Genomic DNA, 17,656 nt, shown 5'->3' on the forward strand with positions numbered 1-17,656 from the left:
TGGAGGGAGGGGAAACTGTAATGTATTAAAAGGAGAATAAAAAATTTATATATGTATAGCGATCAGCATGTTTTAATATTCCCTTATCATCCCACCCCCATGAAGTATCACTGACACCTTTGAAGCCTTCACATTGAACCTTCTGTCTTCCCTCCTGATTGCTGGGCCCAACTCCCCCTTCTACAAAGCTTTGATTGAATCTGGACTTGGCACAGACTTTTCTCCTGATGTTGGGTACGTTGTATTTCTTTGGTTGGATTTAAGTGACTTGTTTGGTTTGACTTAACGGTATGAGTAGGATTTGATGGAGTTGACTGATTGATGCTTTAATTGGTTTGATTTAAATTGATATGATTGATTTGGTTAATTTGAATGATTGATTGGTCTCTTAGTTTGATTGATTGGCAGATTTGCCTGCATTGGCCTTGTGTTTTCAGTGTTCCTGCTTCAGTGTCTGGGGTAACTGGGATTATGGGCCTGTGTTCCAAGGCCTGGATATATTGGTATTTTGTATCAATACTTATTTTGTGTTTTAAAATTTATATCATTAAATATTCCTTTTAATATTAAGGTGTTGTAAAATGCACCAGGTCAGTATTTCTAAATCATTTGACCATAACACAAAAACTTAAGTGGTACTGACTTTTAGAAATATTTAAAAGGCTATGATGTACATTTGACTAGCTACCTATGAAAAGCAAGAGTCAGAGAACATACTGCTTTACTGTATTCTCTAGTGTGGTGATCGAGAGTTAAAAGTCTTTAGTCCTGATATGTCAGAAAAGTACATCACAGATGAAAGTGCTTGGCTTCTGATGCATTGCCTGTCTTTGTATTCTAGATATAATGGCTACACGAAAGAGGCTTACTTCAGCGTCGGCCTCCAGGGGATTGCAGAGAAGGATGTCAAGACAGTCAGAGAGCTTGTGGACAGGACAATTGAAGAAGTTATTGAGTATGTGCATGTGTCGTGATGTCCTGCTTCCATCTTTCCTTCATGAGTGTTCTGTGGGATGGAGACTGAGCCATCTCCACTGCCTCCTCTCGTTGTAATATAATGTGTTGGTTCAGTGTAATTATTGATGTATTTAATTTTTATTCCAGATTTTTTCCTTTGGAATACAGATTAATGGGAGATGTGACATTTTCACACATGCATATTATTCTTATTTTTTCTTCCCTATTTTCTTCTTAGCATCTCACTTGTTAATTAGTGTCTTGTTTTTTGTTTTTTTCTAGGAAAGGGTTTGAAGATGATCGAATTGAAGCCTTGCTCCATAAAATCGAAATCCAAATGAAGCATCAGTCTACCAGCTTTGGCCTTGCCCTGACATCAGTATGTGATCTTGTTGGCACCACTGCTTTCCCTTTTGTTTGATTTTGGTTTATTAACATTGGTTCTTTCTGTTATTTTTTGTTGTTGTTTTGTTTTTGTTTTTTCTTTAAATTTTACTTTAGGCAAGGTCCTACCATGTAGCTGTCGCTGGCCCCAAGCTCAGTTCTGCCCCAGCGCCCTGGATGCCAGGGTTACAGACATGTACACCTTGATGCTCACCACAGCTGTGGTTCTTGACGGCACTGAACGTACTGATTAGCACTGATAACTGATTTTTAGTTGCCTTCAAACTTCTACTATCTGAAATCAAATACAAATATTCTTATGATTTAGGTTCATTTTTCTTTCTTTTTAAATATTTTATTAAATATGTGAGTGAGTGAGTGCCGATGAGAAATTTATGTACACTGTGCATCCAGGAGCTCTCTGAGGCCAGGAGAGGGTGTTGGATCCCAGGAATTGAACATGGTCCCTGCAAGAGCTCTCTCTACCACCGAGCCATCTTGCTGGCCCTTTTTTTTTTTTTTTTTTTTTTTTGATTAATCTGTTTAATTGGCTGATAGTTTTCTTTTATATACCTGGGGGTATATATGTAAGTGTGCAAGCATGTGTGTATGAAAGTGTATGTGTATCTGGATGTGTATGTGGAAACCACAGGGCAATATCAGATGTTGCTCTTTAGCTACTGTCCAAGACAGCATCTCTCACTGGCCTCCCAACAAGTAGGCATGGCTGGCTGGACAGTGAGCCACAGGGACCTCCACCTGTCTGCCTTCTCAGCATGTATCACCATGCTTAGCTTTTTTCTTTTTTTTCTATTTTTTTTTAATGCAGGTTCTGGAGATCAAACACAGATGGGTGTAGTTGCAAAGCAAATTTTCCTAACTAGCTGGGAATATTATGTTTGCATATGAAATAGATTTATTTACATAGATAAAATGTATAATAAACAAAGTAGAGTTAATTGGTTTTTCTGTAATCAAATAATGACTTAAATTATGTTATAAACAGTTATGTCTTGGGACTAGGGAAATGGGGTCTTGAACACAGGGCCTTGAACATACCAGACAAGTGCTGTATAAACTGAGCTGTATCCCAAGCCCTTACACCCATGATGTTTTTAAGTAGATACTGGTGGGGCTGGAGAGATGGCTCAGAGGTTAAGAGCCATCTCTTAAGAACTGGCTGTTCTTCTACAAGGTCCTGAGTTCAATTCCAAGTACCCACATGGTAGCTCACATCCATCTGTAATGAGATCTGGTGCCCTCTTCTGGCATTCAGGTGTACATGTAATCAGAACATTGTAAAAATATAATGAATAAATAAATCTTAAAAAAAGGAGACACTGCTACCATAATAGACTCTCACTCCTTTGATGTCCACTGGGGCAACCTACTTTTCCAAGATACTAACACTGCATTGTGTATTTAAAACTCTTTGTCCTAGTATATAGCTTCTTGCTGGAATCATGATGGGGACCCCGTGGAGCTCCTGAAGATGGGAAATCAATTGACTAAATTTAGACAGTGCCTTAAGGAAAATCCAAAATTTTTACAAGAAAAAGTAAAGCAGTATTTTAAGGTAAGAAAATTGGAGAATCTTTTTGTCTATAACTTGGTAGTTAGGTTTCAAAATAATGAAAAATCTGAAATTATTGACTATTGTGCTTAGCTGTGTCTTTCATTGTACTCTTCTTAATTACTGAGGGTCTCACGGTTACCTGTTTTGAAGGATATCTTTCTTGTAATAATTGCCATTGTTTGGGACAAGGAACGTGATCCTTACCCCTATGGTTTCCCTGTGTCCTGTTTATACACATTTTGATTGACTTGTGTCCGGCATACCCACCAAAGCTAGCTTTGAACACTCGGCCTTCCTGCCTTTGCCTCTGGAGTGCTGGGATTATAGGCTAACATACCACCTCTAGCTCTTGTGAGTTCTTGCTGTAATCTAGCCCACATGCCTCCCTTGGTAGGATTACAGTTGAACATCTTGTACACGTGCTTAACTGTTGAAGTAAATAACAGAAGCATGTTCGGAACGCCTGACATTTTTCTTTTATATTTGGTCAACATCTATTTTGTCCACATAATTTGTAAACCGACGAATTATAAGTTTTGTTCCAGAGGTGTACATGGTGGCTTTTAATCCCAGCATTTGGGAGGCAGAGGCAGGAGGATCAGGAGCCAGAGGTCACCTTGGCTACGTAGTAAGTTGAAGACCAGCCTGGGCTACCTGAAACACTGTCTCAAAACAAACGGAAATTGTAGTTCTAGACTTTCAGGAATGTATAGTGCTAGATACAAATTAATTTTAAGTTTTCTTATCTTTTAATTCATAACATTAGCAAGTACAGGTTTCCTTTAAAACCAAGATGCACATTTTGGGAAAGACAGTGGTTACAATAGGTCTGACTGTTGTAAAAGCACCTGTGGCTCATGTCCTGACTGACCATAGAGCAGGTGTACTTGTGAGCATTTTATGAGGCCCCTGTGTAAGCCCAAGTGCAGGCTACTCTCAGATGTTTTAATTTGTTCTGACTGAATTTTACCTAACCATGTTTTAATCTGGGTGGTTGTTGCCATGGTTCCCATAGAACAATCATCACAAGCTGACTTTATCCATGAAACCAGATGACAAGTATTATGAGAAACAAACACAGATGGAGACAGAAAAGCTAGAGCAAAAGGTGAATTCTCTATCCCAGACGGACAAGCAGCAGATCTATAAGAAAGGTCAGACGGATATGGGGTGACTTACTTGATTTGATGTGATGGATCCTACTTGTTATTTGGCTTGATGTTCCCAGGGCATGAACTCAGGGTGCTGTGTGAGCTAGGCGAGTGCTACCACTCAGCTTGGCCTCCAGCCTTTCACCTTTTATTCTGAGATGAGGTCTCCACACTGGCCTTGACCTCTCAATCTCCTAACCTCTAGGTGCATGGGATTCCAGGCCTATGCCTGCAGGCCTGGAAGCATTGTTAGTTACATGAGTAATTCTCAATTGAAGGCTGTTGTGCCCGTCTTCACCACCACCACCACCACCACACAAGAATACTTGACAGTAGGCCAGTTTTCCTTGTTTAAAAGGCCATGTATCTGTCCTAATGCCCGCATGTCCTCTACCCTCTATACAGCTACAGACTAAAGATATGTCATGATGAGTTTCAACCATGACATTTAACCATATCAGAAAATTGACACTAGTTCATTTCCTTATATCAGTTCACAGTTCCAGGTTATGGGCCATTGTAGGAGGGAAGTGAAGGTGGCAGGCACATGAAACAGCTCTGACAGCACATCGAGAGTCGAGAGCGTCGTGCCGAGAATACATGCATACTCACTGCCAGCCTACTTGGGCTCAGCCGCTTTCTTCATTCTTACACATTCTTCAGTTTTACTCAAGAGAACCCCTCACAGACACACCCAAGTCCAACCTGGTATACTTATGTCCTCATTGAGACTTTCCAGCTGTTTCTAGGTTGTGTCAAATTGAAAGTTAAAGTTGAGCAGTAGCACAGCACCATTAATGACGATGCTTGGGTTATAGGAGTTTTTCTCTGTACAGATTATCTACTGAGCTCCTTTAGAGCAGCACAATGCTGGCGCCTTTAACAGTTGTTTCTCATGGTGGGTTTTAAAGCCTGTGCTTCAGTATTTGGAACCTCTGTGGCTTGACGTCCAATCAGAAGATGCCCACAATTCGAAAAGGTTTATTAAGTTTAATTGTCAGTGTCTTTGGTATCTGACTGGCATGAAAGACTAAAGTCCTTGCCATGAGGGACCTTTTGATTTGAGGAAAAGAAAAAGAAAAATAACTGAGTGTTTCAGATACTGACTATGAGTGCACACAAGGAAGGAGCAATTGGGGTGTCAGGGTAATTGCAGAATGTTGCCGTGATGTTGGTTTGCCTAGACATGCATGGCAGGTTCCTTATACACTTTGATGATCAAATCCTCTCTGCTTGTGGCCTCAGTGGCTCATTTTGGATCTTAGATAATGAAGAAGAACAGGTCAAGGGCATAAAACCCTAACACTTTCAGTCAGATTTGTTTGGTCTTTGCTTTTACTTTTTGTCCCTTTTTCTCATTTCTCTTTTTTTCCACTTTAGGTTTAGAATTACGGACTCAGCAAAGTAAACCTCAAGACGCCTCCTGTCTCCCAGCATTAAAAGTCTCTGACATTGAACCCGTCATGCCTTTCACCAAGTTTGACATCGCCCTCGCAGGTCACCATCAAGTTATTCTCATGGGTCCCTGGGTTCTTTGACTGTGGTAAAGAGCAGTTTGTTAACAGGCAGGGTGATGTTTTATATGTTAGTAACCAGTTTATATAGCCCTGCTGTTTGTATGCCTAGCAAATTATTGTTGTTTCATTTCTATGTGCATGTATATATGCATGTGTGTGCATTGTGTGTACAGATTATGTGCATGAGTGTGTGCGTGCGTGCATGTATGTTTTCAAGACACAGTGTCACTCATTGGGAGTTAGGGTTTTGTAGGTCATCCAGGATGGTGAGCTAGAGAGCAATGTGTCTCCATCTCCCAGCCCTGGGATTACCAGAGTGTGCCTCTACTTCTGACTGTTCTGACTCAGGTCCTTGTTTTCACCAACTGAGTTCCCAGCCCTGGATAATTTTTTTGACTTCCATGATAAATAGACTTCTCTGTTCAGTAAAAAGTGTTGTGTCGGCCTGGGAGTAGATTTGAGGGTGTCAGGGGAATTCACTGCTTCTGGAATCAGGTGAGAATCTGAGTTACCTTGTGGTTGATTTCAGAGTGGCTTTTTCAGGAGTCCTTCCTGCCCTTACCTCACTGCAGATCTTTAGTTTGCCTGTCATCATAGGATAGGGTGTTGGGGGGATAAACGCTTCCAGATTTAGGTACTGGGGAGTTAGAGAAAGGAAAGGGGCTCCTGTCTCACTGCTTATGAGATCTCAGAGTTGTTTGTTTCTGCTTTGCTTGTGGCTGCTGGCATGAGAGACAGTTATCTCTGTAGTGGCAGTTTCCTGGAAGATGCCAGCACATGAAATTGTGAGTGGCCATGGAGAGTTTTTTTTTAATTTATCCAACCAGAGGTTATTGCTCTGTGGAGGGTGGGATGGGATTTGATTTGATTTGATTTGATTTGGGAACTGAGAGTCTCAGTATGCGAGGCAAGCACTTGCTGACAACCCCAGGGAGGAACACTGTTTCCTGTGAGGCAGCTCTAACTTGCCTTGCACATTTTAACAGTGATCATCTCACTTGTCATGTCTGATTAATTTGTAGAGGTTTGGACACACAGCTGAGAGAGAGAGCTTTGAGAAATCGGGGTTAATGTTTTATTCTTTTAATTTACAGTTTTTTATTTACATTTTTTTCCATTTTGGATGTGTGTATGTAAGTGTGCATGTATGTGGTTGTGTGAACATGTGAGACATTGTGCATGTGGAATTTGATACCGGGACTCAATCTCCACCCATCTTGTAACTCATTTACTGAGGCAAGGTCTCTCAGTCAAATCCTGAGTTGACCAATATGACTGGTCTTGTTAGACAGCATCTTCTGGGGAATCCCATCTCCAACCTTCAAGGCAAAAGTTACAGGTATGCCCAGGAGGCATTTACCATGGATGGCTGGAGATTCCAGCTCAGGTCCTCGTGGTTGTGAAAAGGGCACTTAAACCACTGAGTAATCACCCCAACTCCCTCAGTAAATCAGTCATCTACAAATGTGTTCACTCCTCTTTCAGTGCAAGGCCCTGTCCTGGGTGGGAATATACAAAACAGAATCTAGAAAACCTACCCTCAGAGATGGGGCGATACCCTACGGCTGTGGGGTCCTGAGGACATTGAGGGTTTGTGGAGGACAGACATTACACTGCCCCCGAAGGGTGGAGGCATTCACTGGAGGAGACCAGCAGTGTATAGAGCAGAGGCAATAATGGAGTCAGATACTGTGGGAATGTTCATCAACATGGACTTAACCGTGTTGAGGAAAGAAAGTTCTCAATATTGGGCTCAGATGCAGGTGAAACTGACACGGAGATGCTGCTGCAGTCAGTTGTGAAATTAGAGTAACGTGCTTATTCTTCCACCACAGTGCTTCAGCAGGGAGGAGCTACCATACGCTGTGGCGTTGCCATTTTATGCTGTAATGAAAGAGCAGTGGAGAAACGGGTAGCTGTAGTCTCAAGCCTTCTTCCTTGAAAAGCAGTGGAGTGGTTCCTTATATGCTAAGAATTGTCATGGGCTGGAGCTGGAGCTCAGTAGGTAGAGAGCTTGCATAGCATGCACAGAGTCCTGGGTTCCAGCCCCAGTACCACACAGACTAGGTGTGAGGGCCCCTACCTGTAATCCCAGCGGGAGAAATCAAGAGTTCAAGGTCATCCTTTGCTAAAACGTCTAGTTTGAATGGGCAGCATTGGCTACATGAGACCCTGTTGGAAAAACAACAGCAAACCCAGTCAGATTTTATTAATTAAACCAAAAGGATGGCTTCTGTTTTCCAGCTGGAGACATCCCTGTGCAGTACTGCCCCCAGCCCACCAATGGCGTGGTGTACTTCCGAGCCTTTTCCAGTTTAAACACCCTCCCGGAGGAGTTGAGGCCCTATGTGCCTCTTTTCTGCAGTGTGCTGACCAAGTGAGTTGTAGAGCTCAGTAGAGGCACATCTCTGTTGTTCAACATACTCTTGACAGTGTGTGTGTGTTTGTCCGTGTGTCCTTTATGTGTCTGTGTCATTTTCATGGTCTGATGGTAGTCCCCTCCAGGAAATCATTTTGTTTTTAAAACTTAGTATTGCCACAGTATGTACAAGCTGTTTGCTTTCTTATGGTCATATTTTTTATTATAAATATATTATGTCAAAATGTGAATCTCTAGAAGCGGATAATGCTTACAAAGGCATCTGTACAGTCGGATCACCAAAGCTCTTGAAGAAAGGAGAATATACTTTGTCAGGAAGTAAGAACAGTTCAGTGTAAGGGCTAGCTCGCGGGTTGTCTTTCCAGAGGGACAGCCTCGTCACTGTTTCTCTCCTGAGCTAGCTTTGCAGTGATGGTTCTCCCCCACAGGCCAGAGGATGGATAGGTTCGGAATTGTGCATGGAGTTTTTCTTGTAAGTGGCAAGCTGAGGAGTAACAGCTGCAGCTTTCCTCTCCTGTTACAGGACAATGAAGGGAAGCCAAGGCTGGAGAGATGGCCCTGCAGCCCTTGATGTCCCTGGCTAAGGATTGCATTGCATTGGAAAATGTTTTTGACCTTTATAAAGTTCTGCTCCCATTCTCAACCATTTTAATAGCTCCCAGTGTTTAAACCAGTTTTCAGGAGTCCTCTGGGCTCAGACTGATAGTGTTTCTTCTAGACATATCAGTACACAAATATGTCTATATTTCTTAGATCCCTCCCACACCATCACCACATATTTGAGCAAGTGAATTATGTGTGAAAATATTTGGGAGGAAGAGAGCTCTCATGAAACATATACAATCTAAGGGCTGGAAAAGCACGTTCAGTCTGTTACCTTTAGCAACAGACACTAGCTGCTAATGGGTCTAGCTAGTGTCCTGGACACTGGACATGACTTCCAAATGGAGTCATGGGTTTGTTCCTCAGTGATAGGGCACATGAGCTGTGGAGTGTGTCAGTGCCAACATGCGTTCGGGAACTGTGCAGTGTACAAGAGATATGGAGAGTTGTGGCTGTGAATTAGCACAGGTAACCTGTGGAGTTTTTGAAAATGATGGGCACAGACGGTAACTCAGGTGTTACATAGGTGAGCTCTGATAACTCAGGTGTACTCCTTTGCTCCTCAGGCTGGGTTGTGGCATCCTTAACTACAGAGAGCTAGCCCAGCAGATTGAGCTGAAGACAGGAGGCATGACTGTTTCCCCCAATGTGCTCCCTGATGACTCTGAGCTGGATACCTATGAGCAGGTAACCGTTGACTCTCAGTCATGGCTATAGACAGCAGCTTGTTTCCATGGTGTCTTTATCCTTAATGGTACCATAATTAACTTCATCTTTTATATTTTTCTTTGCTGATAAAGGGTGTGCTATTTTCATCCCTCTGCCTAGAACGGAACCTGCCAGACATGATGCACCTGTGGAGTGAAATATTTAACAAGTAACTTTATTTTCACCATGTATTAAAAAGTGGGGCTTTGACTTATCTAACTCTGAAATGCTTTCCCAAGAGATTTGCTTCACTGTCCAAATCTAGTCTGGTTTTACTTGTAATTAATTTTTAAGCATATAGAACTTTTGAAAGATACTGGGTTACTCTATAATTACTTGGCCGTGGTATCAGAATGGTGCTGAGTCATTCTGAAGACTTCATTCTGGTTTTTTAGCCCATGCTTTGAAGAAGAAGAGCACTTCAAAGTGTTAGTGAAAATGACTGCTCAGGAGCTCTCCAACGGGATTCCAGACTCAGGCCATCTCTACGCAGCTCTCAGAGCGAGCAAGACACTCACACCTGCGGGGGACTTGCAGGAGACCTTTGGTGGCATGGATCAGGTGGGCACTGGCACGACCAGCTGCTTGTTCTGGATGATCAAGGCTTCCTAGGGTTGGTAATGTTATCTGGTAATAAGTGGCTTTATCTCAAAAAGCTAACCTTCTAACAGCCAGGCTTGGCAGCCTATGCTTATGATCCCAGTGCCAAGAAGGCAGAGACACGTAGATCCCTGGGCATTGCTGGCCGGTCAACCCAGCCTGCTTGGAGAATCCCAGGCCAGTAGGAGACAGCATCTAATAAAAACGGTGGGCGGCTCCTGAGGAATGACAGCTGAAGTCCTCTGGCCTACACACACACACACACACACACACGCGTTTGCACACATGTCCACAAACATACACATGCATGCACACCCACACACTGAAACCAGAAGGTTAACTTTTTAACTTAATTCTGCTGTGTAATTCCCAGACTTCACGCAGGACAGTGTGTGTTTGAACTCACTTTCCTCTTTGTACTAGACACTCCTTCAGCACCACCCACACTGGCAATTAACACATGTGTGCACACAAAACCAGGTACATCCAGTGGTCAGTCAGGGTCTGTATTAGGGGTGTTTGCTTCCCAGACCCGTCCAAGAAATAGACAACTTGAAACTATAAAATTACTACTAAAGTAGAAATTACAAGGTGCCAAAATAATGGTTGTGCTCTGCAAACATACTTTTCTATAATTCTGCCAAATTCTAGAGAATCACAAGTCATACTCTCGCATTAGTTGTTTTCCTGCTAGTGTAATAAAAATACCATAACCAAAGTCAATTTAAGGAAGAAGAGATCTATCATAGCTCATGGGTCCAACTGGATAGAGTCTATCATGGTGGGAAAGGCATGGCAGCAGGAGGCAGAGACCACATTTCCCTCCCTACTCAGGAAGCAGAGAGAAGAGGAAGTGGGGTGAGGCGAGAAACCCTCAAAGTCTGCCACCAGTGACCTGCCCCCTCCAGCAAGGCTCTACTTCCTCGGGGGTCTGTAGTCTTTCCAAACAGCACTGTGACCTTCTAGGGTCTAAGTGTTTAACTCCATGAGTTTTGAGTTTTTTCTCATCCCAAGCGCCACAGCTGTCCCCTAAAATCCATTTGAACTGTGCATCGTATTGGCTGTCGGTGTGGTCTGACTCAGTGTCTGCCTCCTTTGGTTCAGGTGCAGTTGATGAAAAGAGTTGCAGAGATGACAGACATCAAGCCCATCCTGAGAAAACTACCCCGGATCAAGAAATATCTGCTAACCTGTGATAACATGAGGTGGGTAGCAATTGTTTCCCAACAGATCTTAGGATTCTCCCCATTTCGTGAAGTGTCATCTCTAGGTATTTTTCATTTGAAGACGTAATTACCTGAACTTATCTTCAAAACAGAAATTATGTTGGTGTAGGTGTTTAATTTATAACTGCTTCTAGACTTCAAATTAATATTTTGTAGGAATGAAAAGAATAGCTTTTTGATTTAAAATAATAAAAGTTGTATGAAGTAGAAAAGAAAGCAACTAATTTAAATCTAGAACTACAAAGTAGACTTAGGGTACCAAGTTACTTGCTTCCAAAAGTAAATGTTTCATAAATAAGGAATCGGTGAGACCTACTAACGGTTATATTGCTCAAGACCAGTATCCTAGTTAGGGTTTCTGCTGCTGTGATGAAACCATGACCAAGAGCAACTTGGGGAAGAAAGGCTTTATTTGTCTTACATATCCCGAGTCACAGTCCCCTGAGGGAAGCCAAATCAGGGACTCAAACCAGGTGGGAACCTGGAAGCAGGAACTAAGGCAGAGGCCACAAAGAGGAAGCTACTTACTGGCTTGCTCATCCTGGCTTGCTCAGCCTGCTTTCTAATAGAACCTTGGACCACCAACCCAGGGATGGAACTACCATTTTCCAAGAAAATGCCCTTCCCTCCTTTCAGATGACTCTAGCTTGTGCTGAGTTGAAATAAAACCAGTCAGCCCATGTCAGTTCACACTAAGTTAGCTTTATGTCCTCAGGCTTGAGCATAAAGAAAAATGAATTATTAGTAGTTTATATGCAGTGTTTTGGTACCACTAATACTGATTTAATATTCACTGATCATCACCAAGAAAATGAATAATCAAAGCTACTATTTTACATAGATTCCTGGTACCTTTCTCCAGTCAGTTCTTGAGAGTCACTAACGGATGCTACAGGCCTGCTAGCTGGCAAGAATGGGGCCTGACGGTCAGTGCTCCAGTCTTCAGTGTTGTGTGGGCCTGGCTTCCACTTCCTTCCCTTTTACCCCAGGCGAGCAGGATTCCATTCTTACCTTAATACCCCAGGCTTTTCTTAATCCAGCATTCATGATAATTCCCCAGGCCATCATGGTCCAGCACTCACCCTTATACCCAAGGCTAACTTCCCCAGTGTTCATTTTACACCCTAGCACTCACCTATACCCGAGGCTTGCTTCCTCCTGTGTTCACTCTCACACCCTAGCCTACCCTAGCCAACACTCAAGTTTCGTTTCTTTTTTTTTTTTTTTAAGATTTTATTTATTCTTTATACATCATTCTGTCTGTGCACCAGATCTCACTATAGATGGTTGTAAGCCACCATGTGGTTGCTGGAATTGAACTCAGGACCTTTGGAAGAGCAGCCAGTGTTCTTAACCTCTGAGCCATCTCTCCAGCCCCTCAAGTTTCTTAGATGCAATAAATTGATAATATATACAAACAGTGAATATAGAGCCCATATATAGTTAGTATGTGATAATTACCACTGTGAATTTAATCCCCAAAGAAGGAAATATGCACACTGCAGGATTTTATGCAATAGACAATTTTTGTGATTCTCTCCAGCTTGGAGGTGCTTTGTAAGAGGCTGTCTTAAAATGCTTTGCGCCTTAATTTTCTGTTTCATGGAGCTGGAGAAATGGCTCAGCAGGTAAGAGCATTTGCTGCTCTTGCAGCGGACTGGAGTTCAGTTCCCAGTACACACTGAACAACTCACAACTGCCTGTAACTCCAGCTCCAGAAAAAACAATGTCTTCTCCTGGCCTCCACGGTACCTGCACACATACCAAGTACCACGACATAGTATGGTGCTGTACATAGTACATGTAGATATGCACACACGTAGATAAGTTTTGTTTTTAATTCTTTATCAACAAGTTTATAGTTTCAGATTATTGAATTCTTTTGTGGATGGTCACAGTTTTTTTGGTTTTGTTTTTTAAGTTTGTTCCAGACCTGAAGGCATTAGTGGGAGCGTTAATGTTCTCAATCTGCTTTTTGCCCTTCAGAAAATCTTTGCGTTAACAGCTGTGAGGTAGTGACGTGTGTGTCACATTGACCACACTGATGTTAAAGCTGCTGTAGGGAATGAGATGGCTGTGTGGTTCCCACATCTGGATACTATCTCTTTTGAACACTTTTGAGTACTTTATAGTAAAAACAATGTAAATCACTTCACATTTTTGTGTCATACAAAAATGTTATAAGTTAGTAAAATAGTGGGGGGTGTTTTTGTTTTAGTTAGATGATTTTGCATGTACACGATTCTTCTCTGCAGGTGCTCAGTGAATGCCACCCCTCAGCAGATGCCTCAGGCTGAGAAAGAGGTGGAAAACTTCCTTCGAAATGTTGGCCGTAGCAAAAAGGAACGGAAACCTGTCCGCCCACATATTGTTGAGGTAACGGAATCCAGGAGCAGTTCTGACCTTGATGTACATCACCTGATTCTCAGTGGCATGATAGATACAAGAATTAATATCGTTTTGGTTACAGTTGGAGAGACGGGCGTAGGTAGGGTTAAATGACTTGCCCGCATCAGCCTACTTAGGTGAATTCAGACCCTGTTCGTTTGGTCTTGGACCCTACACCATGTAATTTTGTTCATGCATAGCAGTGAACATTCTCCTGACAGGGAAGAGCAAGAGTTTGGCCTGGGATGTGGTACATAAAAAAGAGCCAGAAACACGGATCCAATTAATTTCTCTTTTGCAGTTTGTGAGGCTTTGCATCACACATTACACACAAGCTTGTAAAAAGCCTTTTCACTGTGACTCTTTATGCCATGGATTGTATCATCGGGTCAGCAATAATCTTACCAGCTCAATTGGTTTGTAAAGGTTTGTTTGGGTTTTGGGTTTTGAGTCTGAGCCTCTGGAAGTCTCACTTGTCACTGAAGAAGGCTGACACTTTGCAGACCTCACAGGAATTATGTTAGTGTCTTTTCTACTGTGATTCAGATGTCCCTTCTTCCATTTGTCATTTGCTTTCCCTGTCCATGGCCTCTTCACCACCCTCCTCACCCTCTTCACACTGTGGAGAGGGGCCACACGGAGGTGACCTGCTGATCTTTTGGCTCCTTTGTTTAGAGCCTGTTCATGTCACCTTGACGTAGTTCTTTCGAAGATAGAGAGATAGTTTGGTCGTTGTTCTTGTTGCTGCTGTTACACTTGTGTGTGTGTGTGTGTGTGTGTGTGCGTGCGAGCAAAGGTGCGCCACAGTGTATATGTGAAGGTCAGAGGACGATTTGTGGGAGTCGGTGTCTCTTTCCACCTTGTGTGGGTCCAGGCCTATTGAGTCATTTCACTGGCCCTGAAAGACACAGTCTTATAACTAGAAAGTACCAGGTCAGGGGATGATTAAAATACATTACGTTTGTACAGAGGTTTTCTTCATTGATTATTTGAAAAAATTTCCTTAAAATTTTACAAGCCTGTCTGCCTTGGCTAACCCTTGTAAGGAACTTTGGGAACTCTTTAATGTCTTTACCATCTTAAATATTTCAAGGAAGTTTCTCTTCATTCTTGGACTCTATTTTCAGAAACCTACACACTGTGGTCCCAGTGGAGGTGCACACGTTAATGGGTCCCAGATCATCAGAAAGCTGATAACAGTAAGTGGCCACGGGTGTCAGGCATCTTGCTGTGTGCCTGACCACCCTCTGATTATGAGCATTCTAGTGGGCCTTTCCGGGGCTGACCTGCAGCCTTAGGCTTGGCGAGTCACTGTCTTGTGTAATTACCACTCTGAGCCTTTTCTCTTGAGACAGCCCAGAATGTGTGTCGTACTCAGGCTGCCAAATGGCCCCACCACTTCTCAGTTTTCCCTCCTTTGAATGTAGCTTATGGTGCTGACATCACAGCAGCTGCCTCTAGTTAAGCAGTGGCATTCATCCTGTCTACGTATCGGTTTCCACAATTGTGCTGCTTGATCTGGATCTTTGTAGAGTATGGTAGTATAATGTGTTCCTGGAAAATCAGCCACAATCTTAAGTGCTTTTAATCTAATAGCAATTTCATCTTAATGCATCTTGTCAAATGTGGAGTATTTCTTGCTAGTTTCTAAGTGTGATTACATGAAATTCTGCCATGTCAGTTCTTGGCAGTGCCTCCCTCACTAGTAACCCCCGTGGAGAATGAGATTCTGGGATGGTGCTGACTGGATTTACTCCCCGTGGGCCACATTTGGCTGTGCATCCTGGTCTGACCCATAGGCTTCTGCCCCTTAGGACCCCACCTTCAAAGCCTGCCAGATGAAGACACACTTCGTGCTGCCCTTCCCTGTGAACTACGTTGGCGAGTGTGTCAGAACTGTCCCCTATGCCAATCCAGATCATGCCAGGTAGGAGGAGAGGGGCAGTGCATGCCCTCTCTCACATCTGGACTTCAGGAAAACTGTTTGTCCAGGGTGATAGAAGGTAGAAAGGGGGCTGGCTAGGAAGATGGCCCTGTCAGAAGTGCTTACCATGCAGTGGAGGACCCCAGTTGAGATCCCCAGGACCCACAGAAAAGCCAGTGACATCTGTAAGCCCTGTGCCACAGGAGCAGAAACAGACAGACTTCTGGAGCTCATTTGACCCATCAGTGTAGCCAAACCAGTCAGTGGGAAACCTTGTCTCCAGAAATAAAGAACATTCTGCCAGAAGAATGGCCATGATAGCTGAGCTTTCACTTTCAAATGAATGAGTTTACTAAACAGCATACAGCACTTAGAGAAAAGAACAGAAAGCGAGCAGTTGACAACAGAACACCACACCCTGCACTCACAGTAGCCAGCAGAAGTGACTGGATATGCAGTGCAGTGTCCAGCCAGGGTCCAGATTCAAAGTCTTGGCAGTGTGTTCCTCCTGGGTGAGTCTTCCAGCTTCTGGGAATGGCTTGCCTTCCAGCTATTCTCAGGACGCCATGTTTGACATTTTTAATATCCTTTGGGCTATTCTCTTTTCTCCTTGTCACAGGGCCAGGGGCCCAGACTTCCCTAGGACACTAGGTCTTAGAGGACACAAACACTCGAGTCTGAGACAAGGGAACCTACCCTCTACACACAGTCAGTTTAGTACGATTTATTATACAGAGAAGATACCATTGATTTATGGCCTATGCACACACACACACACACACAAACACACATACACACACAGGTCTGCATGTGTGTGTGATAGCAGGGTGGGGGGTGCTTTTAATGCAGAAAGTTTCTGCACCAGCTTTGCACAGTGGACTCTGTTACGTTGTCATCTGCATGCTGTGACTGTACCAGCCAGCAAGAGCTCATATGTAGAACAAATCATACCCTACCCTGTAGTTTATAAACAACACCTTTATGATGAAATGCTCAATATTGTGTGCAGTTATTTTTGTGAACTGTTTATATCCCTAAGCAGCCCTTTATGCAGCAGCATAGATACTTATGCCCCTAAGTGCAAATGTCCTTCAAAGAGAACAAATCTGTATTTAACAATTGTGTGATTAAGGGGTGTTTTGTTGTTGTTGTTTGATTTTTGTTTTTTTCAAAACATGGTTTCTCCGTGTAGTCCCTGGTTGTCCTGGAACTCTCTCTGTAGACAGGCTGGCCTCAAACTCACAGCGTCCCACCTGCCTCTGCCCCCTTAGTGCTGGGATTAAAGGTGTGTGCCGCCACCGCTGGGCTGTAATTAAGTGTTAAAACTGTCTGATAAATGTAGAATGAACTTGCATTTGAGATAGACAGACACACACACACTCATTCACTTACTCACTCACTCATCCACCAATCACTCTGAAGAATATCAGCAAGGGTGTTGAAGCTACCAAGGAGAAAAAGCACTATATTGTATTAATCCCTTTTGTCCATGCTATGACAGAACACCTTACAAAAACAGCTACCGAAGGGGGGTGATTTTAGTTCACAGCGGGAAGCAACAGTCTATCAGGATGAGGAAGCCATGGCAGGGCGGTGAAAGCACTCATACGGTGTCCACAGCCAGGAGGCAGGGAGCAGTGGTCACGGGCTCAGCTCACACTCTCCTATGATACAGCCCAGGGCCCCAGCCCAGGGGACAGTGCTGCCCAGGGGACAGTGCTGCCCAGGGGACAGTGCTGCCCAGGGGACAGTGCTGCCCAGGGGACAGTGCTGCCCAGGGGACAGTGCTGCCCAGGGGACAGTGCTGCCCAGGGGACAGTGCTGCCCAGGGGACAGTGCTGCCCGCATTCACGTCAGTAAACTCAGTGTAGACACGCCTTCACAGACGCACCCTGTCTGGTTGACAGTCACTATCAGCTGTCACAGATGGGATGGCACACAGGATCTGAGTGCTGTGGGGAAACTTTTCAGAGTGGCAGATAGTGTACCCCAGGGTTCCAGCAGAGGGGCAGACCCTCAGGGAGAAAGACAGGCTGTCCTGAAGCCCTGTGGTGGCAGCAATCCAGATGGATGCATCTCTGAAAGCAAGAGGCTCAAGTACCAAGGGGCAGTTCCAGGTTCCTCTGAGGAATGGTTGGCCTCTGCTCAGCTGCTGCCTCAGAAGCTTAGGAAGGCCCTGGGTGACAGGGAAGTCAGAGTGCTTGGGAGAAGACCAACTATTCATGACCTCACCGCCAATCTG

The 17,656-nt window shown here is 43.7% G+C and overlaps 1 protein-coding gene across 2 annotated transcripts in view; it reads left to right on the forward strand.

Moving 5' to 3' along the window:
* Pitrm1 (pitrilysin metallopeptidase 1) overlaps nucleotides 1-17,656 on the forward strand; it is a 31,735-nt gene that overhangs the window by 11,275 nt on the left and 2,804 nt on the right. For both annotated transcript variants that reach the window (XM_021657069.2, XM_021657071.2), the window contains exons 10-23: nucleotides 106-234; nucleotides 842-955; nucleotides 1,240-1,336; nucleotides 2,783-2,917; nucleotides 3,933-4,071; nucleotides 5,449-5,565; nucleotides 7,830-7,962; nucleotides 9,135-9,255; nucleotides 9,369-9,445; nucleotides 9,672-9,837; nucleotides 10,981-11,081; nucleotides 13,358-13,478; nucleotides 14,618-14,689; nucleotides 15,305-15,417. In XM_021657069.2, the coding sequence (XP_021512744.1) occupies nucleotides 106-234; nucleotides 842-955; nucleotides 1,240-1,336; nucleotides 2,783-2,917; nucleotides 3,933-4,071; nucleotides 5,449-5,565; nucleotides 7,830-7,962; nucleotides 9,135-9,255; nucleotides 9,369-9,445; nucleotides 9,672-9,837; nucleotides 10,981-11,081; nucleotides 13,358-13,478; nucleotides 14,618-14,689; nucleotides 15,305-15,417 (1,635 nt within the window). The remainder of the gene's footprint in view (nucleotides 1-105; nucleotides 235-841; nucleotides 956-1,239; nucleotides 1,337-2,782; nucleotides 2,918-3,932; nucleotides 4,072-5,448; nucleotides 5,566-7,829; nucleotides 7,963-9,134; nucleotides 9,256-9,368; nucleotides 9,446-9,671; nucleotides 9,838-10,980; nucleotides 11,082-13,357; nucleotides 13,479-14,617; nucleotides 14,690-15,304; nucleotides 15,418-17,656) is intronic.

The sequence above is a fragment of the Meriones unguiculatus genome, chromosome 19, assembly GCF_030254825.1.
Source record: "Meriones unguiculatus strain TT.TT164.6M chromosome 19, Bangor_MerUng_6.1, whole genome shotgun sequence".
Taxonomy (NCBI): domain Eukaryota; kingdom Metazoa; phylum Chordata; class Mammalia; order Rodentia; family Muridae; genus Meriones; species Meriones unguiculatus.